Source organism: Mustela erminea, chromosome 10 (assembly GCF_009829155.1).
Source record: "Mustela erminea isolate mMusErm1 chromosome 10, mMusErm1.Pri, whole genome shotgun sequence".
In the NCBI taxonomy this organism is placed as follows: domain Eukaryota; kingdom Metazoa; phylum Chordata; class Mammalia; order Carnivora; family Mustelidae; genus Mustela; species Mustela erminea.
This window is the reverse complement of record NC_045623.1, coordinates 99,348,067-99,372,492: the sequence shown is the minus strand read 5'-3', so window position 1 is coordinate 99,372,492 and position 24,426 is coordinate 99,348,067. Positions and strand designations below refer to the sequence as shown.

At 52.0% G+C, this 24,426-nt stretch overlaps 1 protein-coding gene across 4 annotated transcripts in view; it reads left to right on the top strand.

The window, feature by feature from the left end:
• The window catches only part of KAZN (kazrin, periplakin interacting protein), a 1,027,640-nt gene that overhangs the window by 863,470 nt on the left and 139,744 nt on the right, over positions 1 to 24,426 (top strand). The window contains exon 1 of one of the 4 annotated variants that reach the window (XM_032360799.1): positions 20,947 to 21,405. The exons of 2 other annotated variants lie outside the window; for them this stretch is intronic. In XM_032360799.1, the coding sequence (XP_032216690.1) occupies positions 21,198 to 21,405 (208 nt within the window). In that variant the 5' untranslated portion in view covers positions 20,947 to 21,197. Of the gene's footprint in view, positions 1 to 20,946; positions 21,406 to 24,426 lie in introns of those variants that run through there. One more of the 4 variants, XM_032360801.1, reaches the window with a different exon arrangement.

Genomic DNA, 24,426 nt, shown 5'->3' with positions numbered 1-24,426 from the left:
AGCCCATCAGTGCCTCCACTTCACCATCTGCAAAATGGGTACAAGAGTAGTAACTACCATGTAGTGTCATCGGGAGGGCTGCATGCCTGGGAAGAGCTCAGGCACCGGGTCTGGCTCCTAGGGAGGGCTGAGCAGATGGGCACAGCTGCTACGGTGCTCAGTGGCTTCTTCCGTTGTCTGGAAATGGGAAGTCCTAAGAAGGAGAGGGCTGCTGGCATGCTATCTCCTTACCCAGACGCCATGATTCCAGGGTTGGACACAATGCATGTGGGCACCTGGGTGGCTCAGTTGGTTTAGCATCTGCCTTTGGCTCAGGTCATGATCCCAGGGTCCTGGGATCGAGCTCCGCATCGGGCTCCTGCTCAGTGGGGAGTCTGTTTTTCCCTCCACCGCTCCCCACTGCTCATGCTATCTCTCTCATGCTCTCTTTCTCTCTCAAATAAATAACTAAATAAAATATTTAAAACAAAACAAAACAAAACAATGCCCTCCAGGATATGCTGCGTAAACTGTCCATAGATTTATTCATTCAGCAAATGATGAGCCTCTGCTGCGTGCCAGGCCCTGTTCGAAGGGCCAGGATTCAGTGGTGATGAGACACAGATGGCCTGTGTCCTCAAAGGACTTATTTTATGGTAGAGAAAGACAATCGATGAGCATTGAACAAATGATCTTGAGATGCATACGTGCTATGAGAAAAAGAAAGTGTGGTAGTTTGGGGCCAAACTGAAGGGAGGGGCTGCTTTGGGTAGGGAGGGGGGCCAGCCCCCCTAGAGAGCTGGCATCTGACTGAGGCCTGAATGGGGAGAAGGACCTGGGCGTAGAAGCACTCTGAGCAGGAGCAGCAGCATGTGTCAAGGCCCTGAGGTCGGAAGCAGCTTGATTTACAAGAGAATGAGGCCTGTGGAAATTAGTGAATGAAGTCAAAGTGGGGAAGGATGGGGCTTGGGGGGCGGGGGTACCAGACAGGGGATAGACCATGCCATTTGTGCCACAGTCGGGATTTCAGAGTTTGTCCAGAGGACAACCAGAAGGCAGTGGAGAGTTCTAGGCAGGGGGTCACATGGTCTGATGGGCTCTAAGTCTGGCTTTTGGGTGGAGTCTGGATAGAAAAGGAGCAAGACGGAAAAAAAAGGGGAAAAAATTAAAAGAAAGAAAAAAAAGGAGCAAGATGATGGCAGGGAGGCCACCAAGAGGCCATTGCCATGGTACCCGAGAGAGGGGGCAGTGGATTGGCCCAGGATGGCAGCAGATGGCATGGTAAGAAGCCCTTGGATTCAAGATACATTTGGAGGTGAAGCCAGGAGGACCAGCTAATCAGTGGGTCCATCCAGGTCACAAGAACAGCCACCGTGGGAGAAGCTCCCTGGCAGCCCAGTGTCCAAGATCAAGGCTCAAAGGACTGTTAAAGCTGTGTCCCCGTACCTGCCTCTCTGGGGTGACAAGGATTCAGCCTGTCTGGTTTCATCAAAGCTGAGAATCAGCACCGATATATTCAAGGGGATGACAATGACACCCTGAGTTATGGGGACGTGGCTCTGAACCAGGAATCCCCCCTCCTTGAGGTGCTGAGAGGGTCTCCAGTGGTGGCAGTGTCTCTCCACCGATGAAACCGATGAAGACAATTTACACAGGTGCATAGCACAGGCATACAGCAAGGCACTCATCTGCCGAGCTGGTTAGGGACGCAGGGCCCCAGCAAAGCGTGGAGCACCTGGAAAGCCTGTCCTAACAGACTTAGATGCCCCTAACATCACTGCCTACTCGAGGAAGCTGTGGGCAAACAAGGGCTGAGCGCCTGCTTTGATGGACGTAAGTCTCTGTCCGCTAGGAAACCCGAGGTCCGGAGAACTGCAATTTTTATCTTCCATGTTATTTCCAAGGGGATCGAATATGCAGCTAAAGCCGGAAAATACAGGTTCTTTGAAAAGCCAGGCTTATAGACATTCCGGAAAATGGCATCAAGCCCAGGTTAATGCAGCGAGAAAGTTCTTACAGAAAACTCAGTGAGAGGAGGGGGGAGCCAGAGCGCCCACCCATGGGGAATGAAGGGCGCGGGCAGGTCAGTCTGGGAACGCGAAATGTCCGTTCATTGTTGGTCTGGAAATCAAAGCGATTATCCTCATAAACACATACGTTATAAATAATTCCCTATTTGCTCCTTCCCTCCCCTCTCCTTTTTTTCCTACTGTGGTTTCTCAGGTCACCTGCTAGGATGGCAGGTATAGGAGATACAAGGAAAAGAAAAAAAATAAATACATGCTAATAACCGCTCCACGTTTGTGATCTCAAACACGGGATCCATACCAAGCTTTGCAAGGAAAGAGGCCAGGAAGTTAAGTTCTGTTTGGTGGCCCTGGGGATGCTTGGGCATTGACTACCAGGCAGATTTCCTTTTTGTCCAGCCCTTCAGGCCTTGGCAGGTGGCGGGCGGGGGTGGGGGGAGGGGTACCCCTTCTCTCCTCCAGGGGGGCTCCTCTTCTCTTTGCCCGGGGCGGGGGGGGGGGGGGCCTCCTCTTTCAGGAGGCGGACTTCGCCTGGGCCCTTGGGGAGCCAGAGGTCAGGACTGCTCTTCCCCGGCGCACTCCCCAGATGGGCAGAGGGAGGTTGAAAGTGGAAGGCTGGGTCCTGCTTTGCTGTCCTTTGTGGCTAAAGATAGAGATGTACCAGGGTGACGTGTGAATCTATTTGCTGGGCTGAGAAACAAGCTCACTGCCCTCTCCACCATCCCTCGGTACAGGCTTGGTAAAAAGTTGCTTTTTGAAAGTAGATTGGAAACATTGCACTGGAAACAGAATGTAAGTTAAAAAATCATGATTCCATGTATCTGCTATTAAGAGGTAACATTTATTGATGCTTACCCTGTGGCTGGTGCCATGCAAAGTGCGTAACCCAATGAGGGAGGCAGCATTATTGTTCCATTTTACAGATGGGGAAACTAAAGTCCTGGGGTGTTAAGCAATCTGCTGGAGGTCGTACAGGTAGGGCAGCATTCTTGTCGTAATCTCCCCATCTTTTCCAGCACCTGGCAGCCTGTGAATGCATATGCTAGTGGAGGGCTGGTGGGTCGACTGGTTGGTTAGTTGGATGATGAGCTCATTGGACCGATAGGGACTTAATGATGGTTGCTGCGATGCAGAGTTCCAGTTGGGAAGACAGCTTTGCAACCCGGTTCCAAAAACAAGGGCCGCGTGGACGTGGGTTTGCAGGATTCAGGAAGTCCACGCCCACCTCAGGCAACAGCACAGATGGGTCTGTGTGCTGCGTGTCAGATTCCCTGCTGGAGAAGCTGCTGCTGGGGACTCTGCAGATGCAAATGAAGTTGTTTCCCACCCAGCCTGAGATGTGTCCATCCTCCTGCTGGTGCCACTGTCTCCAAAGCTGGCTGCTCCCCATGGGGCAGAAAATGCACTTTGAGCAGAAAAACCCCTCTGGCTCATCTTGCAGCCACCTGCAAAATGGGACCACGTAGCAAGGCCCCCGCATTGCAGCTAGAATGGTCCCATGGGCCTACGTCCAGGAAATCCTCCAAGGGTTTGCTAACCAAATATTAACAGTAAGGATAAACCAAATACTTCATGCAAATGCTTAATAAGAAAACAACACACCACATGAATCCAGCTTGCCGTTTACTACCCAGGGGAACGTGGATATGAACAGTGGACAATTTAACAGTTTAACGGAATATGACTGCCCTCAAAGTATACAGGGTTCCCCCCCACCCCTTCTTATTCTCTCTTCCCTGAGCAGGCTGACTTTCCTAATTGCTTTGCTCAAAGTGAATGCTAAAATTTGTTTTCATTCCGTGACTCAGTTGGCAGTTGGGGGGGGGGGGTGGACAGGAGTGGGACACTCAGGCACATGGCACGTAGTAAAGGAAAGTTAGCTTTAGAAGTGAGTGGTGAAAGGCGCCTGGGTGGCTCAGTGGCTTAAAGCCTCTGCCTTTGGCTCAGGTCATGATCTCAGGGTCCTGGGATCGAGCCCCGCATCAGGCTCTCTGCTCAGCGGGGAGCCTGCTTCCTCCTCTCTCTCTGCCTGCCTCTCTGCCTACTTGTGATCTCTGTCTGTCAAATAAATAAATAAAATCTGTTTTTTTAAAAAAAGGGGGAGCTGTGAATAAAAACAGAGATGTGGACCAACAGAACAGAATTGAGAGCCCAGAAATAAACCCATGCGTATATGGTTAACTAATATTTGACAAGGGAGTCAAGGATACTCAATGGGGAATGATAGTCATCTTTGATAAATGATATTGGAAAAAGTAGATATCCACATGGAAAAAAGAGACACTGGACTCCTATCTTAACACCACTAACAAAAATTAACTCAAAATGGATTAAGGATGCAAATAAAAGACCCAAGATCATAAAACCCATAAAACATAAGGGGGGAAGCCCCATGATGTTGGTCTTGGAGATGATTTTTTGAGTATGACACCAAAAGCATGAGTAAGAAAAGCAAAAATCAACACATGGGGCTAAATCGAACTGAACTAAAATGCTTCTTTTTTTTTTTTTTTTTTAAAGATTTTATTTATTTATTTGACAGACAGAGATCACAAGCAGGCAGAGAGGCAGGCAGAGAGAGAGAGAGAGGAGGAAGCAGGCTCCCTGCTGAGCAGAGAGCCCGATGCGGGACTCGATCCCAGGACCCTGAGATCATGACCTGAGCCGAAGGCAGAGGCTTAACCCTCTGAGCCACCCAGGCGCCCGTGAACTAAAATGCTTCTATACAGCAAAAGAAATAGCCAACAAAATGCAAAGGCAACCTACAGAGTGGGAGAAAATATTTGCAAACCGTGTAGTTGATCAGAGGCTAAGATCCAAAATATGTAAGGAACTCAGATAATTCAATATTAAAAAAATACATTTTAGAAATGGGCAGAGGAACTGAATAGACATTTCTCTAAAGAAGACATACGAATGACCAAATACATGAGGAGTTGCTCAGCATCATCATCATCAGGGAAATGAGTATCAACAGCACAGTGAGACGTGACTTCACACTTGGGAGAATGGTTGGAATCAAAAGACTAGAAATAACAAGCCTTGGTGAGGATGTGGGGAGAAGCGAGTCCTCACACACTGCCTGGTGAGAATGCAAACTGGTGCTGCCAAACAGCATGGAGGGTCCTCAAAAAAATTCAACATAGAATTACCCTATGGTCCAGCAATCGCATTTCTGGGTTTTTATCCGAATGCTGAATATCGAAATAACGAAAACACTCACTCAGAAAGAGACCAGCACACCCCTGTTCACTGAGTCATGATTTGCAAGAACCAAGACATGAAAACAACCTAAATGTTCATCAGCAGTTGAGTAAATAAGAAAAATGTCACACACACACAGACAGACAGACATAAACACACACACCCCGTGGAATATTACACAGCCATAAAAAATAAGGAAATTCTGACATTTACCACAACATGGATGAATCTGGAGGACATTATGCTAAAGGAAATAAACCTTCAGAGAAAGACAAATACCATCTGGTATCACTCATATGGAGAACCTAAAAAAAAAAAGTCAGACTCACAGAAATCGAGCGTAGAATGGTGGACCCAAAGGCTGAGGTGTGGAGGAAATGGGGCGCTTTTCCAATTACGTTTTAAAATTTTTTAAAGATTTTATTTATTTATTTGACAAAGAGAGAGAGAGACCCAGCGAGAGAGGGAACACAAGCAGGAGGAGTGGGAGAGGGAGAAGCAGGCTTCCCACTGAGCAGGGAGCCCGATGCGGGGCTCGATCCCAGGACCCTGAGATCATGACCTGAGCTGAAGGCAGCCACTTAATTACTGAGCCACCCAGGCGCCCCTATGAACTTCCAATTATAAGAGGGATAAGCCCTGAGGACCTCATGCGCAGCATGATGGCGGTCATTAACAGTATCGTATTCTGTCCGTGAAGTTGCTGAGTGAGTAGATTCCCGCTGCTTTCACCACCACCACCACCACCACAAAACGGTAATTAAGTGAAGGATATGTTAGCTGACCTTAGCGTGGTAAACATTTCACATTATATACATGTATCAAATCACCGCATGGTACAGCTTAACTTCACTTGGTGCTATAGGTGAATTTCATCCCAGTAAAGCTAGGGGTTGGGGGAGAAAGAATTGAGTTAATGGCGTGGCTTCTGACCTGGGGGAGGGAGCCTCATGCCGCCCAGGGGACCCGAATTCATTGTAGGATCCGGCTCTCTTGACATCTGTCCCATAAAATGAAAATGTTTAAACGGGCATGCTTCTGTGTTTTTTCAGGATCTCAGAACAGAACTGATTTTTTTTTTTTAAGCGCAAATGATCAGTTGAAACAGACAAGTTAATCCTTAAAATTAAAAATCATTGTTTCGGTCTTACTAGTGATCTCCTATTTTCCTAGAGGACAAGCTGGCAACCCTAGATGGGGGTTAGGGGGCAGTGGAATCATCCCGGGCTGACCTTGGTTACAGAGTCACTGGCTCCGCCTCCCTCTTTGGAAGATCTGGGAGGAGTGAGCATCTCCAAAGCCGAGTATTGTCGGTCAGATTGAAGTCTTCAGCTTGGCAGTCTCCCTAATGATGGGTCAGCACTCTTCCCTCCCCTTGTCCCCCAGTGCTGGGATTTATCAAGGCCCAGATGAGAAACTGAGTCCGTGCCCCTGGAGGGCATCCTGTCCTTGGAGGAAGAACAGCCTCTAGGAAATACCCTAAGACTTTTCTGCTCAGAGGATGGTGCTTAACAGCGTGTGGTCCCTGGACTGACAGCATATGCATCTCCTGGAGCTTGCTGGAAAAGCAGAGCCTCAGGAACCCCCCCACCCTGAATCTGCCTTTTAACAAGATCCCCAGGAGATGCATATGCCCAATACAGAATGAGAAGTGCTGTGGGATGATTCCCTCATACCCTAAGAGGGTCAACTGTGTTGGAAAAAATGCACTGGGGGGCGCCTGGGTGGCTCAGTGGGTTAAAGCCTCTGCCTTCGGCTCAGGTCATGATCCCAGGATCGTGAGATTGAGCCCTGCATCGGGCTCTCTGCTCGGCAGGGAGCCTGCTTCCTCCTCTCTCTCTGCCTGCATCTCTGCCTACTTGTGATCTCTATCTGTCAAATAGATAAATAAAATCTTTTAAAAAAAAATGCACTGGGTACAAAAAAGAAGGCATGAGGGGTGCCTGGGTGGCTCAGTCAGTTAGTTCAGTGTCTGCCTTTGGTTCAGGGCATGGTCTCTTGGGGTCCTAGGATGGAGCCCAGCGTTGGGCTCCCTGCTTGGTGGGGAGTCTGCTTCTCCCTCTCCCTCTGCCCCTCTCCTCTGCTTGTGTCCTGTCTCTTTCTCTCTTTCAAAAAAAAAAAAAAATCTTTAAAAAAAGAAGAAGGCCTGGTTACTCTGCCCGGGCATGTCCCAAACCACTTCCGGAAGTGTCCTCTGAGCCAGGTTGGAAGGGATAGAAGGAAAGGGGTTCAAAGGAGGCAGAAAGGAAGCATCTCCAGACACTTGGCTCAGCTGTCTCTCCCCTGAAGTGGGGAGCACCATTCCTGTACCCCCATGTCTCCCCAGAACCCACGTGCCCCCTACAGAACGTCTCTGGTGCCGTTTCTACTGGAGCCGTGGACTGAACGTGGCTCCATGAACCTGGGACAGGCTTCTGTGTGAAATGTCACAGCTGCTGCACTCTGTGCCAGCGCCGCACTGGGCACCTTCCTGGCTTATTTCATTTGTTCTTAAGGACAGCTCTCTCAGAAGATTCTAGAGAGGCAGAGTAGCAGAAGGGGTAAGAGAGCACGTCCACTGGAACCACACTGCCTAGGTTCAAATCCCACCTCACTACCTAGGAGGAGCAGCCTTAGAAAAGTTAGAGCTCACCTGCTGGCCGGTACCTTGATGTTTCCTCTTCTAGAAAGTGAAACTCGTAACAGTACTACTTCGTAGAGTTGCTGTGAGGATCACGTACATCACGGGCGCTTTGGCGCCTTAGCACCTGCTAAGTTCTCGAGGTGATGGCCGTCATTATTCTTATTATCCCCGTTGAACAGATGAGGAGATCAAGGCTCTAAGAATTTAAAAGTAACCTCTCCGGGGTCACAGTTCTACCCCGCTGCCTTTGCAAGGATCCGCCATGGGCTCTGCGCTCTGCCTCCCACGTAGCTGGACTGGGAGACTCCTTACCCTCTGCCCCTCCCATCTCCACCAGCAGCTGGCCATCGCCTTCCAGCCAGTTCCCCTCCCGACCAGCAGAAAACATCTCATCGCAGGTTTGCGCCTCTGAGCCTGTTGCTGCCGCCACACCTTTGCCTGAGCTCCTTCCTCTGCCCGGAATCCCACCTCCCCCGTCTCTGCCCTTCCTCCCTGCCCCCTCCAAAACCAGGCCTAGGGAACACCTGTGCCTCTGTGGATATACCCGGCTGGAGGAGCCCCTTCCCCTGCATTCCCCTGCCTCCTTGGGGGGCCACCTCTTGCACACCTGGAAGGCTGGAACGCTGTTTTGCACACCCGCGCTTTCTCTCACTTTTCTAACACAATGCTCGGTATGCAGTCGGTGCTTCATAAATGCATCGTGAGCAAATCCCGGGCTCTTGCTCCTTTATGGCCAGTTAGCTCCTGGTTACCAGCAAGGCTCTGGGTTGTCCATGGCCTGGCTCTCTCTCTCTCTCTCTCTCTCTTTCACTCTGCTCGACTCCTTCTAACATTCATGTGCAGCCCCTAATCACAAATGACTGTTGACAGGGGTGGCCCTCCCTCTCAGGCTCGTGTTCCTGGCCTGGGGGTTCTTGATGTCTCTTGACTCTGCTCAGGGATTCCTGACCTCACATTTGAGGCCGAGCAATTCTTCGTGCTTCTTGTGCACTGTAGGGTGTATTCTTCGTGCTTCTGGTGCACTGTAGGGTGTCTAACAGCATCCCTGGTCTCTACCCACACTAGATGCTGAAAGCAGCCTTCCTCCTCCCCAGGTGTGACAACCAGAAATGTCTCCATACAAAGGTCCCTTGGGGGGGGCAGTTCTGCCCCCAGGGAGAGAACCACCAGTGACCAGGATGAGAGAGGGGTGACTTGAGCATGCGAGGCAACAGAGAGGCCTGTGAAATCCCCAAGCCTGGATGCGGGGAGGTCATGCAGACAAGGAAACATGTGATGGATTCTCGCATGATGGATGAGAGGGCGTGTACCCCGCTCCCGTCTGTCCCTGCCGGGCGCAACTGTGGTCCAGCTTTGGCCAGATCTTGAGTCTCTTCAAGAGAGACCAGAAATCCTGTCTTTTATGTGAAATCCCCTGATTTTTAAATGTTGGCAGCTAATGTGAATTTTTTTTTAAGACACTGTGGGAAAAACAAAATATGTCTGGGAGCCAAATGTGGGCTGCTGGCTGCCAGTTTGGCCAACTTTCCTGTAGACCGAGCTTCCATTCTGGAATCTTCAGGGGACTCTCGCCACCCCCAAGCCCGCAGTGCCCTACTCTCTCCCCCATGGTTTGTGTCTTAGGCACCGTGCACCGCCACACGCGCTCCCTGCTGCCCACATGGGCCACTCCACCCCCCTCTGAAGTCTCGTTTCAAGAAGCTGGAAGGTTCTAGATTCCCGAGGGAGAGAGAATATGGGAAGTACTCCACAGAGAGGCTCAAGAAGCCTGAACTGTCAGCTAACTCTGGCCCTCCGTGTGCTGTGTGACCTTGGGTAATCACTCGCCACTTTCTGGGCTTCAGCTGCCTCCAATGCCCAATGTTTACAGAATGAAGAAAGACAAGGGGGTTTGAATGAATGCCCTCTGGTTTTGGGACTTAAATGAGCATTATCCCTTGGCAGTGCGGAGTCCCAGCCCTGACTGGCTTGCCAAGTGCCCCGGGGGGCATCTGTGTCCTCGTGCTGATCTGGGCAGGCACAAGCTGGCTGTACCTCCCAGCTCAGGCATCCTGCATCTCAGAGCAGAAAGTCTGCGTCGTCTCTGATGGGCTCTCTGCTCTGCACACTTAGCTTATTGTGGCTGGAGGCTTTTCCAAGGCCAGAACCTACCCTCCCATCCCTGGGAAGGGTCAGACCGTTGGCCCTGCTGCTGCTGATGGTGAAGCTCCGGCTTAATGACAAGGGCCCCATGCCAGAAGGTACTCACACCCACAGGATGGCTCAGGAGGGCCAGTCCACACCTGGCCTGTCTATAGTCCCTAGGACAGTTTCCCCACTGGCTCTGTGGTTACGAGGAGCTTTGGCTAGGCTAATAGGACATCTTGTCAGCCTCCTAACTGTATCAACGGAAGGGAGACCCTGGGAAGGAAAAGGGTCTGCCCAAGGTGACCCAGCCAATGGGACAAACACTAACATCTCCATCCCGTCTGATCTGCCACATTGGGATCTCCCGGGAGTGGGCACTGGTGAGGTGGAAGGGACAGACAGACCGACAGATGGACTCTGGATAAGTACGGACTTTACCTATCATCAACTGTGGCCTAAGACCAGTGGTTGTAGACTCCGTGCCTAGAGCACTGACATGAGTGAGGAAGTCAAGGGTCAGACTAGAGCAAGCAGTAGGGATGAAGCGGGAGGGGGAATGGGGAAGTACTCTGCTACCATATGGGGTGAGCAGGGGTTCACTGTGACCAGACTTCCTGATTTTTCTGAAGTCAAGCTGAGTATCTGAGCTTTTTGCTATAAATTTCCCTCATTTTAAAATGTTGGCAACTCGGGACCCCTGGGTGGTTCAGTCAGTCAAACATGTGCCTTCCGCTCAGGTCATAGTCACAGGGTCCTGGGATCGAGCCCCACGTCAGGCTTCCTGCTGAGCCTCTCCCTCTGCCTGGTGCTCCCTCTGTTTGTGCGTGCTCTGTCTGTCAAATAAATACATAAAAATTTTTAAAATAAAATAAAATGTTGGCAACTGGTGTTTTAAATCCCTTTTCAGTAGAGTGCTAGGAAAAGAAAATACATTCCTGGGCCACATTTGGCTCTAGGGCCACCTGTGTGCAATCTCTGCTCCTTTCTCTTACCCTCAGTTTACTCTGCTTTAAAATGGGTATAATAATAGTATCCCTTTCTTATAGGGAAGTTATGGGATTGAATACAGCAGTGCCTCTAGAGGGCCCATCCTACCATGGGCCCCACAGAAAGTGGAACTTACTGTTATTTATTAGGACATGGGACACTTTTCTTAGTTGAAACGGGAAGGGACTGGCGTATTATGTTTGACACAAGGCAGGTGGGAAGCCCCGAGCTAGAACTCGGAATCTTTTCATGAATCCACAAAATGGACCATGCGGTTTCTGTGTGCCTGGCCCTGTGGGCATATTTTAAGTTCCAGATCTGTCCCTTCCTCGAATTTGCAGGGGAGGCGGGACGAAGCCCATGCAGCAGCCTGTGGGTTTGTCCTTCACCCCAGGAATACCTGTGAATCCCTCCCCTGGGCCCCTAATCTGGGAGAAGCATTCCACTTTCAAAGCTCAGGTCTTTGAAAAGAAAACAGAATGCAGCTTCTCTCACAGTTAGCAAAACACATTTTTTGCTTGTTTGCTTTGTTGAAAAAGTTCGGGGGAAGATGCCAGTCCTTTCTATGTATCTGCCTCCTGAAACCAGTTCCAAAGATATTTAAAGGGCAGTTCTGGGAAAAGAAGAACTCAGAACAAATTCTAATTAGTCCCACTGGGACCAGAGGCCATTGCAGATCTCTGCCCTGAGAACCTGAGACCAGGGCCTAAAGTTATTTCTTGATGTCCAGAGTGAAGAACATTCTGCGTTCCTCCCTGGGCTTGGCCCACACCAGAGAAGCTTGGGGCAAAGTCAGGCCTGTTCCTGGCCTTGCTGGGGGCACTTACAGCTCCAGAAACCCCAGATCTGCTTGGGTGGTGGTGATGGAGGCCGGGCCTGCTCTGCCATTCAGAGTGGGAGAAGCCAGGAGGTGCTTGGGCTGACGTGCCTAGGTTCTGGTGGGCGGGCAGGCAGGCGGACAAGCAGGTAAAGCAGCCTCGGGCGTGTGCAGACAGGTCTCCTGGAGCCCAGGCAGGTGGCCTCCTGACAGGGAGGGCCCTGGAGTTTGGAGTCTGGGTGCAAAAATCCATCAGGGTGGGGGAGGGGTGGTTATGTAACTATGACGCCACAGTCACTGAGAAAGTGACCTTGCTATGCTCCACTGCCTCATTCCTCCCCCCCTCAGAAGGACATGAAGATCTAGCAGCCCTTCCTCTGGGCTTTGCTGTGACCCTCAAGTTTATCATCAAAAGGGGCATCTGGAGAGCTGTTTAGACACAGACTATCAGGCCCCACCCTTGAGCCTGTGACTCAGGAGATCGGGGTTCGGGTAGAGAATTTGTGTCTCTCATAAATGCTCAGGGATGGTGCTGATGCCGCCGGTCTGGGGGTCACACTTGGAGAATCACTGCTCTAGGACTGAGTGAAGTCAGTCTGCCTAAGCCCCTGATTTGCTGTGTGCACCCGGGCAAGTGTCTGAGCTTCTCTGGGCTTCAGTTTTTCTTAGAAGGAGGAGCCAGCTTTTGTCTTTGAACAAGTATCCCTCAGTGTTGGGACGCCTAATTCCTCTTCTTCCATAGCTTAGAGGTCTTCACGTGAAACGTCCAGGCTTTGCACAGGGCTCTTACCCCATGGTTCAAACTTGCTTTTAGCCACCGGGAGACTAAGTCGCTGTAGGAGAGATGGGCACTTTAAGCCTTAAAGGGGCAGGACAGGCCAGCATCTCTGGCCTGCACATGAGAATCTGGAAGTGGTTCACCAGGCTTGTCTTGGGGATCCTTTCGTTTCCTTAGGGAGGTGGGTGGCAGAGGCCCGTCCCAGCCCCAGTGCCAAGGCGCCAATGGCATAGAGAGTTAGAATCTGCTGGCAGTCCTCCTTTCTCATCTTAACATCCAAGTGGGGTTTCGGCTTCCTACACACTGGGGTCCTGTGGCCTCTTCCCACGGCATCTAGGATAGGAGTGGGCTCATGGCAGATGCCGAGTGAGGACTGACCAAATAAAATGAACAAGCAAAGGAGCAAATGGGTCCTTCACTGAACCAGCCCCAGAGCCCAGCTGTCTGCCATCTGCCCTCTCTGCAGCTCCGTGGGCTTCCCCACCTAGAGTCTCCTTTGTCCATCACAGAACGGTCTTGGGGAACAGGCAAGTTCTCTTACTAACCCCATTTCACAGGCAGGAAAACTGAGGCCCCAGGTGGCCTGACTTGCTCAATTTCACTGCTAAGTACAGGGCAGCTGCAGTAAGAAAGGTGCAGAACTCCATGCCACAGCCCCTCACAAGACCCCCGCCCCAGTCGAATCGGTTTTACCTCCCACGTCCCTGGATGGAGGCTCTGCAGGTAATGGCCGTGGACATGAAGTGGGAAGAGGAATGGCGTCACTGCAGGTGCCGGCGGCAGGCTTGACCACACAGGGTTCACCTCCAGAGCCCAAGGCAGTGCCTGGCACCTAGTACTTAAACAGTACTTGTTGGGTCAACGGGTAGATAAAGGAAAACAGGCTTGGTTTAAGTCCTAGGTCTGAATTGACCAGTTGTGCAATCTTAGACAAATCCTCTTTCCCCTCTAAGCTCTTGGTTTCTTCAACCGTGAAACAATAATAATAATAATAATTACAGGGACGCCTGGGTGGCTCAGTTGGTTAAGCAGCTGCCTTCGGCTCGGGTCATGATCCCAGGGTCCTGGGATCGAGTCCCGCATCGGGCTCCTTGCTTGGCAGGGAGCCTGCTTCTCCCTCTGCCTCTGCCTGCCTCTTTGTCTGCCTGTGCTCGCTCGCTCTCTCTCCCTCTGTCTCTGGCAAATAAATAAATAAAATCTTTTAAAAAATAATAATAATAATAATAATAATTATAGTAACAACATAAAAGTTATGAGAGCAGACTCTCTAGAGCCAGAATTGCCCGTGTCTGAATCCTGGCTCTGCCGTGTGGTACTGTGTGACTTCAGGCAGCCTACTAAACCTCTCTGTTTCTTCGTTTCCTCACTGATAAAGTGAGGATAAGGACAGTATTTATATAGTGTTGTGGGGATTGTACTGAGCTAATATGTGGAAAGTGCTCTATCCAATATTATTAATAACCCTTAACAATGATGGTCTATCTCTGTGCATTGGTAAATTAAATAACATTTAAGTAACAATGTAGTTACCCAAAGGATACAAACATAGTGATTGGAAGAGACACCTGTACCCCAGTGTTTATGACAGCAATGTCTACAATAGCCAAACTGTGGAAAGAGCCCAGATGTCCATCGACAGATGAATGGATAAAGAAGATCTGGTAAACGCACACGCGCGCACACACACACACACACACACACACTGGAATATTACCCAGCCATCAAAAAATGAAATCTTACCATTTGCAATGACGTGGATGGAACTAGAGAGTATTATGCTAAGCAAAATAAGTCAATCAGGGAAAGATCAATATCATGTGATTTCATTCATATGTGGAATTTAAGAATCAAAACAGAGGAGCATAGAGGAAGGGAGGAAAACATAAAATAAGATGAAAGCAGAGAGGGAGACAAACCATAAGAGACTCTTAACCACAGGAAACAAACTGAGGGTTGCTAGAGGGGCAGAAGGTGGCAGGGGGGATGGGGTAACAGGGTGACGAGTGATGGGCGTTGAGGAGGGCACTTGTCGTAATGAGCACTGGGTGTTATATGCAACTGACGAATCACTAAACTCTACCTCAAACTAGGAATACATGATATGTTAATTGATTGAGTTTAAATTTTTAAAAACCCTTAGGAGTAACAAGTATCTAGGAGAAGACTTCCTGGCACAAAGACAGAAGTGCTCATTAAAGAGTACATGTTATTCTTATCTCAGGCACTGACTGGCCCATGGCCCTCTGTGACCCTTGAGTCACACACAGGAAGGGGAGAGACAGGGTCTGAAAATTGCGGTGGTGGAGGCCAGCCTCATTCCCAGTAGCCACCAAGCCCTGGGTCAAACTTGCCATTGAACCAGCTGGAGGTGAAGTACTGCTAGTGGCCACCGGGGGCAGCAGAGGACCCACCCCACCCAGCTACCTTGCGCAGCACTGCCTCAGCCCCGTCTTCAGGAGGTGAAGAAAGACCGGTCTATGCCACGGGGCCCACAGGCAGGCATTTTCTCTAACTCGGACATGGGAGGCATCTCCCCAGATAACAGCCCTCAATTCTGAGATTTAGACTTCCGACCCTGCATTACCAGGCACATATCTTGGATAAGTGCCTTTGTCTCCGTAAACCTCAATTTTCTCATCTGGGGCATGGGGATAGGGTGGTTTGGAGAGTTGAATGGACAAGAAAGAGCAGCCCCTGGAGGGAATTGAGTGCCCCACAGATAGCACCTGTTGCCAAAGGAGCGTGATGCCTGTGAGCTTGGAGTCTTCGATCAGGCTACGTAGCTCTACTTGCATCACTCATGGGCTGTGTGTCTTTAGATAAGTGACTTGTCTTCTCTGTGTCTGTCTTCTCATTTGTAAGTGGGCCTGATAATAGTGTGTAGAGTATACCTGCATTTCTCAGGGCTGTTGGGAGGGTTAGATGGATGTGTAAAGTTCTTAGAACACATATAGTAAGTGCTAGGTCAATGTTCGCCAGCGTTATTATTGTAAGTCATGGTATTTTGATGTTATTGTTTTTATTCTGAATAAGTGGCAACATTGAACTTCCTGTGGAAACGTCCTTCCTTGACATGAACTCCCCAGAAAGGGACTTAGAGGAGATGGGTGGAAATATGATCCCTGGATATGGGCTTTTTCCTTTTGTTGCAGCTAAGAATCTAGTTTGGGACCCAAGACAGTCCTCCAGGCAAGACGAGGAGACCAGCTGCCCTTTGTAAAAGTGCTTCAATGCCCAGCTTTGCCCGAGGACTGAGCTAAGCCTTGGCCTCCAGAGCAGGCCCTTTGGAAGCCCCCAGAGGGGATCAGGATCTCTGCCAGGTCATTTGGGGCCCCGGGAAGATTGTCAAACGGTACCAATGAGCCCATGACAGGCACACAAAAGTGTCCAGCCAGGAAGGCCTCACCAGGCCAGATGGCAGGATGGATCTGGGGTAAAATCCTCAGTCCCCATAGGGCAAAGGTCTAAATAGATTTGGAGGAAAATCCTGTCTAATCCTCCTGCTGCACCTGTGCCTCTGAGTCCTACTGGGATGGCCAAGGGAAGACCAGCACCATCCCTGCTGGTGGCCATGGTCACAAAGGCAACCCAGGGCCCGCCAAAGACCTTCCAAATCACAAGGCTGCAGATCTCCATGGAAATAACAGGGAGTGCTCCTCTGACTTTGAAGCAATGGGCGCATCCCTCCAGATTCCTCCAGCAATGTCCCCCAAGTCCATTTTTTGAGGGTTTACCCTGTGCCAGGGATGATTCAGAGCTTCACGTGTGTGTTTCGTCATTAAAACCCCCACCATAGCCCTCCAAGGTAGTAGCCACGATCCTCTCCATTTTACAAATGAAGAACCTGAGGCTTCCAGAGGCAAAATCGTTTGTCCAAGATCATACACTAGTGTGTGCCAGAGCCAGGATTTGAGTCCTGCGTCCCTAGCCTCCTGCAGTGGGGCAGCCTCCAGTAACCTGGTGGTATTCACACCTTCTTATAACCTCTCCCATCGAGGGAGGGCAGGACCCAGTGACTCACTTCCGATGACCAGGGGAAAGGTGATGGATATCATTTCTGAGATCAGGTTACAAAGAGACGGTGGCGTCCATCTTGCGCACACCCCGTCTTGCGCTTTCTTGGAGCCTTGTCTGGGAAGCAAGCCACCATCTTGTGAGAAGAGCTCTATCGTGGCAAGGAATTGGGGGGTAGCCTCCAGCCAACAGCCAACGAGGAACTGAATCTTGCCAGAGCCACAGGGGTGAGCTTGCAAGTAGATCTTCCCCAAAGAGAGCTTTGAGCTGACTGTAGCCCCAAAGGACACCTTGATGGCAGCCTGTTGGAGACCTTGAGCCACAGGCCCCCGGCTCAGCCACGCCTGGATTCCTGACCCACAGAAACTGAGAGATAATAAACACTGGACGTTCTAAGCTGCTAAGTTTTGGCGGTGATTTGTTACTTAGCAATGAATAACGAATACCTTTGCTGTCACTGCTTATGACACACACAAAACATACACACATGGCCACCATGAGAAGGACAGAAAAGATCAATTCAATCATAGAGGGCTCAACTAGAAAAGTGCTTCCACCTCCACGACCCCTTCATTTTGTCTTTGCCGGTGAGGGGCTTAGACTGAAAGACCCTTTTCCAGAGTCACACACAAGCAGTGGGGACCTGGCATTGCCACTGAGGTCTCCAGACTCCTGGGAAGTGTTGCCAGGAGGTCCCAAAGGTGTCACAGACAAAAGTGTGTAGATTCCTAGGAATCTAGAATTGCTCCTTTGTCTTAGTTTCGGTGTTTAGAGAGCCTATAGTAATGTGGGCTGGAAGATCTTAGTAAAATCTCTTCTACAAATACTAAAAGCATAGCCAGTGGGGGGGAAAAAAAAACCCTGAAAAATTCCAGGGGGTTCAAATATTCCACTTTGAGCACATATCAAATATAGCGGGGTCCTTTAATATAATGTTTCAGGGTTTTGTTCTTGAAGCCCAATTGTCTTGTCATTTTCTCCAGGATTCTAAAGGAAGTTTCCCCGAAAGCCAAGTGATACTGTGAATGGGAACTGCATTGATCCCTAGCACCCCTGTCCCCAGTGTCCTTTGTGTTTTCTTGGTGGCACCCCATTGGCATCCTGAGGTCAGGGTCATGGGGACACCATCTGGCCTCAAAGCTCAGAACCAGAGCCATCCTCCCCACCCTCTGGCTGACTGCCATCCCCCCACCCAATTTCCCACTCTGCCATTGCTCCTTAATTAGTTGTCTGGAGGAATGGTTGGGGATAGTTCCTGCTGCCCTGCCCCCCCCCAATTCCTCCCTTCCTGCTGCCTTGCAGAGGCCGGACACAGCGTACCCTGGAGAAGGACAGATGAGCCCAATCACAGGCCCAGCTGTCTCCAACATCAATCCCCAGCATCCCCCAGAGAGGTTGGGAAGATCTTCTGGGAGGAGAACCAGCTACATAATTTGCAGATCCCAATGCAAAATGAACGTGCAAGGCTCCTAGTTCAAAAATAATTAAGAATTTTGAGGCAATGACAGCAGAGCATTAACCCAAGCTCAGGACCCTTCTACCCAGGTTGAGCACTCAGAAGCTGGCCCTGTCTTGGAGCCTCCAATCAAAACCACCCTGGAGTTATCATTCCTAGAGGGCCTGCCCAGGTGCTCAGGGCAGAAAATGGTTTGTCACTTGGCTCCTGGATCTCCTGTTGCAGAACTGAGCAGAAACTCTCCTGGGTTCAGGGTATCCTTTTAATGAGAGACATCCCACAAGGAAGCAATGCCTCCCACCCAAGGCAGATGGTTTTTTCTGGAAGCCTGCAGGCTGCCGCGGCTCTCGGAGCTTTGCCTGCTAACAGAGTTGGGAGGAGGCACTGAGAGGCAACACTAACTGGGGGAGGCCTGGGCAGTTGGAGAACCCCAGAAACTGATGGAAGGTGGGTCCAGCTGCCATCTGAAGTCCTGGTCCTGAGAATGGGGAACATTCTCTCTCTCTCTGTCACATACACACACACACATGCATGCACATGTGTGCACACACACAAGGACAACAGCAGACATCCCCCAGGGCTGTGGGTTTGAAAAATGGCTTGGATTATTTGATTATGTGCAGACCTCTGAGAGGTTGCAGGGGGACCAGTAAGACTAGCAGTGAAATGAGCACTGGTGGCCAGTGGGCTACATAGAAACTTCTAGACCTGTTTACTCTATTGTTCTTTCTGCTTTCTCTCCTTCTCCCTCTCCCCTTTCCTCTTCATGTCAAAGAGTTGTCAACATTTTGAACTTAGATAACCCCTAAAAGTCCATATTCCTAGTAGCTTTAAAAAAAAAAAAAAAAAAAAAAAAAAGGAAAGAAAGAAAGAACAAACGAACCTCTAGTGACCCTGGAGGCACATTCCTGCATTATAGCCATCTACCTCTTCTTATTTGCCACAGTCCTCATCACTCCCTAAAGTCTCGCTGACACCGAATCCAAGTGGCAAGTGCTAGGTATTCATGCTTGTGCTGCTGTTTTCATGTCATGGAATTAAGAGAAAATTTCACGTCTCTATCAAAAGTGGAAAGATAGACTAAGAGTTCCATGTACTTCGAGGAATATGGGAAAGAGCATGTTTCTTTGCGGCAGCACCTTCTTACCTGCTTATTATGCAAAGCGTGTCTAAGCCAAAGAATACAACCTAAATGCCCTTAAGAAACAAACCACGGGGAGCCCAACACAGCCCACCTCACTCATTTATGTCCTCAGTTGGGTCCCTGAAGACGTTTGGAACAGACAGTCTGTGCTGGGTGTCTCCAGAACGTGAAGGCATTCCCAGCTTCTCCCCTCGGGTGGCTCAGGGCAATTGTTCTTTTGTTCTGTTTTGCCAGTTATCCCAGAAAAGGCAAAAGAATTGAGGGTTTTCCAGCATCTCCTATCACTTGGTCTGAGATCAGTTTCCTCCCTTCAGTGTCGTGTGGGTGTTTTCTTCCCCGGCTGGGTGTTACTGGCCAGCTTTCCTTCAGTGTTACTAGTCAGCTTTCCACTGAGCAGTTCAGGTCCCAGAGAGGGGAAGGGGTCTGAGACAGCCCTGTGGACCTCTACAGCTGGGCTAGTTTTCCCGTTATTGGGAGGGTGAGGAAAGGGGGAGGGTAGAAGCTGGCAAGGCCATGATGGATGGTGTCCAGACCACAGTGCTTGCAAAGGGATGGGGCTCCTCGCCCACAGACGGGAAAGTCACCTGTGAACAGTTTTAGACACTTGGGGCCGGGTGGAGGGAAGTCATTTATTTCCCACAGCTTGATGGAGAGCCATATGCCAGTGACCTAGAAATTCCCAGGGCTCAGGCCTGGGAACCAGAGGTTACAGAGTCAGGCCCGGTGCTGCCTGGAAGGGGAGGCTGGGGACATCCCTGGAAGGTGTGAGTTCTCACCTGGCTATGCTTCCTCCCAGGCTCCCCTTGTCTACACTAGGGGGGAAACCGGACTTGCTTCCTGGGGCTGCGGGGAGATAATTAGTCCTTCTAAAGAGCATCATAATCCTCAGATCAAAGAGGGCTTGGGGCTGCAAATTCATTTTACAGTGAGCTCCGCAAGCCACTGGAGCACCCACTCCAGCGCTCAGGTTTGGGTTTGCAGACCCAAGATGCCACCTCGGACCAGGCTTAGCTGGAGAACTAACTGGCCCCCCACCCACTCCTGGGGTCCAAGCCTGGCATTCCCTGGGAGTCCCCTCACCTGCCACATGATTGTGGCTGAGGAGTCTTCAGAAACATCTCTGATGGTGGACCGGGTGGGAATTACTGATGCCTCATTTTATAGATGGGGTAACTGAGGCTCAAGGAAGTGAGATGTAGACATAGGGCACCCCACCAGATCACAGTCTGCTTAGGGATGTGGACCATGTCGGACCCCCCCACCCCCACCCCCACGCCCACCTCGCCAACCTCCGGCCCAGTGAATGTGCTCAGGATTATATTGACTTGAAGAACGCCTCGTCACACAGTACAGATGAGCAAAGGAAATGTCCCAAGGCTACCGCCAGGTTCCCGCTCCATTCTTTCTGCCCTCTCCTGGCCATTGATTGGGACTTCAGGTCTCCGGCAGCGCTGTCACAAGGATGTCAGAAGAGTGGAGACGTATGCAAATTGGGGTACCAGGCGGCCTTCCCCCAGATGCACTCACTTGGGGCTTTCAAAGACCTGGGTGCAGGCCAGTCCCTTCCGAACCCTGCGCCACTGTCCGTCTTTCTGACCCGCAGTCTCTCCAGAAATGACCATGTTGGGGATGCGCCGAGCGTCCCAGAATGGGGCCACGAAGCGCTCCCGGAGGCCGTGGGGCGAGTCCCGGCGCCGCCGAGGGGCCGGGGGCGGAGCCGGGCCGGGGGGGGGGGGGGGGGGGCGGGGCGGGGCGAGCGGCGGGCCCTCGCCAGCCCGGAAGGAGCGGGAGGAGGAGCCGCGGGAGTGAGAGTCGTTCCCACGTGAGAGGCCGGCGGCCGAATTCCTCGCGTGCGGCGGCCGCGGACGGCCCGGCGTCGGCCGGACGGAGAGCCCCGGTCCGGCGCGCGCGGGCGGCCGGCGGGCGGCGGGGGCGGCGCTCGGCTGCGCCCCGATGCGGCGGCGGCCCGGGAGGCTGTGAGCCCCGCGCCCGTCGTCGGAGCCCCCCGCGCCGCCGCGGCAGCGCCCCCCGGGCACGCGGCATGCGGGCGGCCGACTCGGGCACCTGGGAGCGCGTCCGCCAGCTGGCGGCGCAGGGCGAGCCGGCGCCTTCCTGCGGGGCGGGGGCCGGGCCGGCGCGCCCCCGGGGGCCTGCAGCCTGCGAGCCGGGCGCGGACGCCGGGGGGCCGGCCGATCGGCCCCGCGCCGGGGCGCCCTCCGTTCGAGCGGATGGCGACTGCAGCCAGCCGGGTAGGTGCGCGCGGGGCGGGGAGGGCGGCGCGGCCGCAGGCCCGGGGAGCCGCCGGGGCCGGGCACGCGGGGGCGCTCCCGGCCGGATCGCCGAGCGCCGGTGGCAAAGTTCTCGCCGCGCGCCGCGCCCCGGGCGCCGGGAGGGGGGCAGGGGGAGTCGCGCGGGACGCGGAGTTCTTCAGCTCGCGGGCGGGGGGCTCGGCGCTCGCCGCTTTCCGGCCGAGCCCCCAGAGCGAGCTGCAGGGGCAGGTCAAGGCCACGCCTGCGGGAGTTGTGAGATGCCGGGGCGCCCGGGACCTGCCCTGGGAGGCGTGGGAAAGGGGCCAGCCCGGCACGAAGTTGGGGCGGCCCCTCTCCCGCCGCACCTGTAACCCACCTGGCAGCCCCGTAAAGTGCCAGGAGAGCCCTGCTTTACCGCAGCCCCTTTGAGCGGCACATGATGGCTCGCTTTTGCTGGGAGAGGAGAGGTTTCTCTTCCACTTGGACTAATGCAGAAAGAAATCGAGGCGGTGCAGACACAATGCGAGGGTCTGATTGTGTATCATTGGCTAATCTGCCCCAAACTGAGGACCGCTTTTTAATGTTAAAATATTCCGAGTGCGTGCGCCCATTCCATTCTGTTCCGGGCTCAACTGCCCCCCGCCCTCGCAAGTTACGTCTTTTGGGGGTGGGGGGGTGGGTTTACCCAGAGAACCCCCTGGATCCCCTTGACTTTAGAGCGGCTTCCAAAAAGTGTCTGTCCTCATCAGTGTGAAGTTGGAATACTTTTTCCAGGAAAAAGAGAGGAAGGGGGCGTACAACATGGTTATTCATTATTTCTTGGATACCTATTGTGTTCCCGTAATTTACGTGGCGCGTGTCCTTAAAATTTTATCACAGCTCTGGGAGGGAAGCTGTGTTATCTTCGTGAAGATAAAGACAGAAACGCCAGAGTTTGAGCAACTTGCCCAGGGTCCCGCAATTTCAAATATTCTCTGTCGGTTAACACCGGAATGCCTCTCCTAGACAGCAAGCTTAACCAGCTGGGAAACACCAGGCTTATTTACCTAATAATTATTTCTTTCCTATGAGAAAAAGCCAGCAGCAATGCCCCCTAATTCCAGGCTGCCTGCCTTGGTCTCCCAAGGAGACGGGATCCTGACAATCACAGGCATAGCCACAGGAGCTGGGACCACGGGCCAGTTGGCAGTGATGAGCTGAGCTGGTGCTGGTGTCCTGGAGCCGTGGACGTCTTGGGTCACCAAGGGTCTAGAGAAGGGACACTGAGCCCTGGAAGGAGCTTGCGTCCTTGGACCATTTGCCCTGGGGCTGGGCCTGCTGGAGACCGTCCCACCTCCTTCCCAGCTGCACAGAGCAGTTAGAGGCCAAGACAGCTTGGTGTAAAACAAGAGCAAAACAAGAGCCCAGATGCGAAGAACAAGCAAGTAGGAGAGCTTGGGCAAGTTGCTTAATCTTTTTGAGACTCATTTTACCCATCCAAAAAGTGCTGATAATAACTAGTGCCACCCAACATTTTGATCATTCCAAAGCTAGCGTCTGCAAATCACCTTGCCTTGTTCATAGTTGATGTTTCATAAAAGTTAGTTATCCCCATCCGTGGTGGGGCACCCGTCAGGGCCCCGCTGACTCGGTGTCCCATTGGGATATGATGCTATCTGTTCCATCTCTGCCCTCCTGAACTGTGTCGAGATGAGATTGGTCTTGACTCTTGTGCCAGTGGGTTGTTATTATGTAAACATGGAGGAGATGGCTGGGTGGGGAGAGATCTGTTTACTTTGTGTCTACTTAGACTCCATTTGTGTATTCATAATAACAATATCCTAATGACATGGTGTAGCTGAGAACCGCCTGTCTCCAAGGCCTTGGGGGGTGCTTGTTATTCCGATGGCCCTCGTGGTGTCCCTTTAGGGCAGAGAGCAGTGGAAATCTCCTGATTGACGGTTGGTATCCCGGGCGTGAATGAAGATCAAGGCAGCAGCTACACCAGTCAAGTCTGGAGTATCTCTCCACCCCACCAGCCGCCCTTCACCCCCCTTCTGCTCTCCAGTTCTTAAAGATCAAATGCAGTTTCTAAGAACTTTCGTGGTGGCTGGGTGTTGAGGTCAGCCTGTCGTGGACATGGATTCTCGAACCTTTGGATGTTAGGGCTTTCCTCCGGGAAGCAGATGAGAGCTCTTCTGGCTCAGAACCCCAAGCTGAAATTATTGTTGAAATAAACATTTCAGCCAGGCTGAGAGGTGGCTCGTCTCAGGATCTCAGCACATTGGCCCCCAGCTGAATGTGATGTTTGGTTGAGGGAGCGGAACAGTGAGGACCCTGCTGGGTGACACAGTCTGGGAATTGGCACCTACAGAGGTACAGGGAAGAGGGAAGGATGGGGGCGCCACTGGCTTGGCAGGGTGGAAGCCGGACACTTGGACATTACTCACGGAGGGGATCCTGAGACCTGAAGAGTGATGGACTCTGTGCTGGTGACAGCTCGGGCCCCCAGGGTGGGGCCCCTTCCAGGGAAGGTGACTATTCTTTGTGCGCTGGCTAAGGACCCGAGCCGGAGATGCAGAAATTAGACACGTACTCAGTCTGCACCTGGTTCTGCCTCAAAGCTCTGTGACCTTGAGATACTCAGTAACTCAGTTTCCCTGATGGTGTGTGGCAGGACTAACTCTACCCGAGGGGAGATCATCCAGGACCCCCTCCCGGCCCCAGAGTAAAGCAGGTGCTCCCTGAGCCTTCTTCGGCACGTGCCTTCATTCCGCCACATTTCTTGAGCCACTACCTTGCCAGGCACCGCGGTGGCTGCCAGGGATCTATAGTAGCGCAGGGGACAGCTGCAGCCCCTGTTTCCATGGAGCTTCTTATCTGTGGGAGGAGATTTCCAGCAGGCAAGTCCACACAGGATGTGTCAGGAGACGGGAGGGCTGTACAGGAAAGTAAAGCCAGGTGAGGAGTTAGAGCGATGGGAGCGGGCGCTGGTCCGTCCGTCTTGGGGCAGTGGGGCCAGAGAGAATGAAGTGAGCTGCA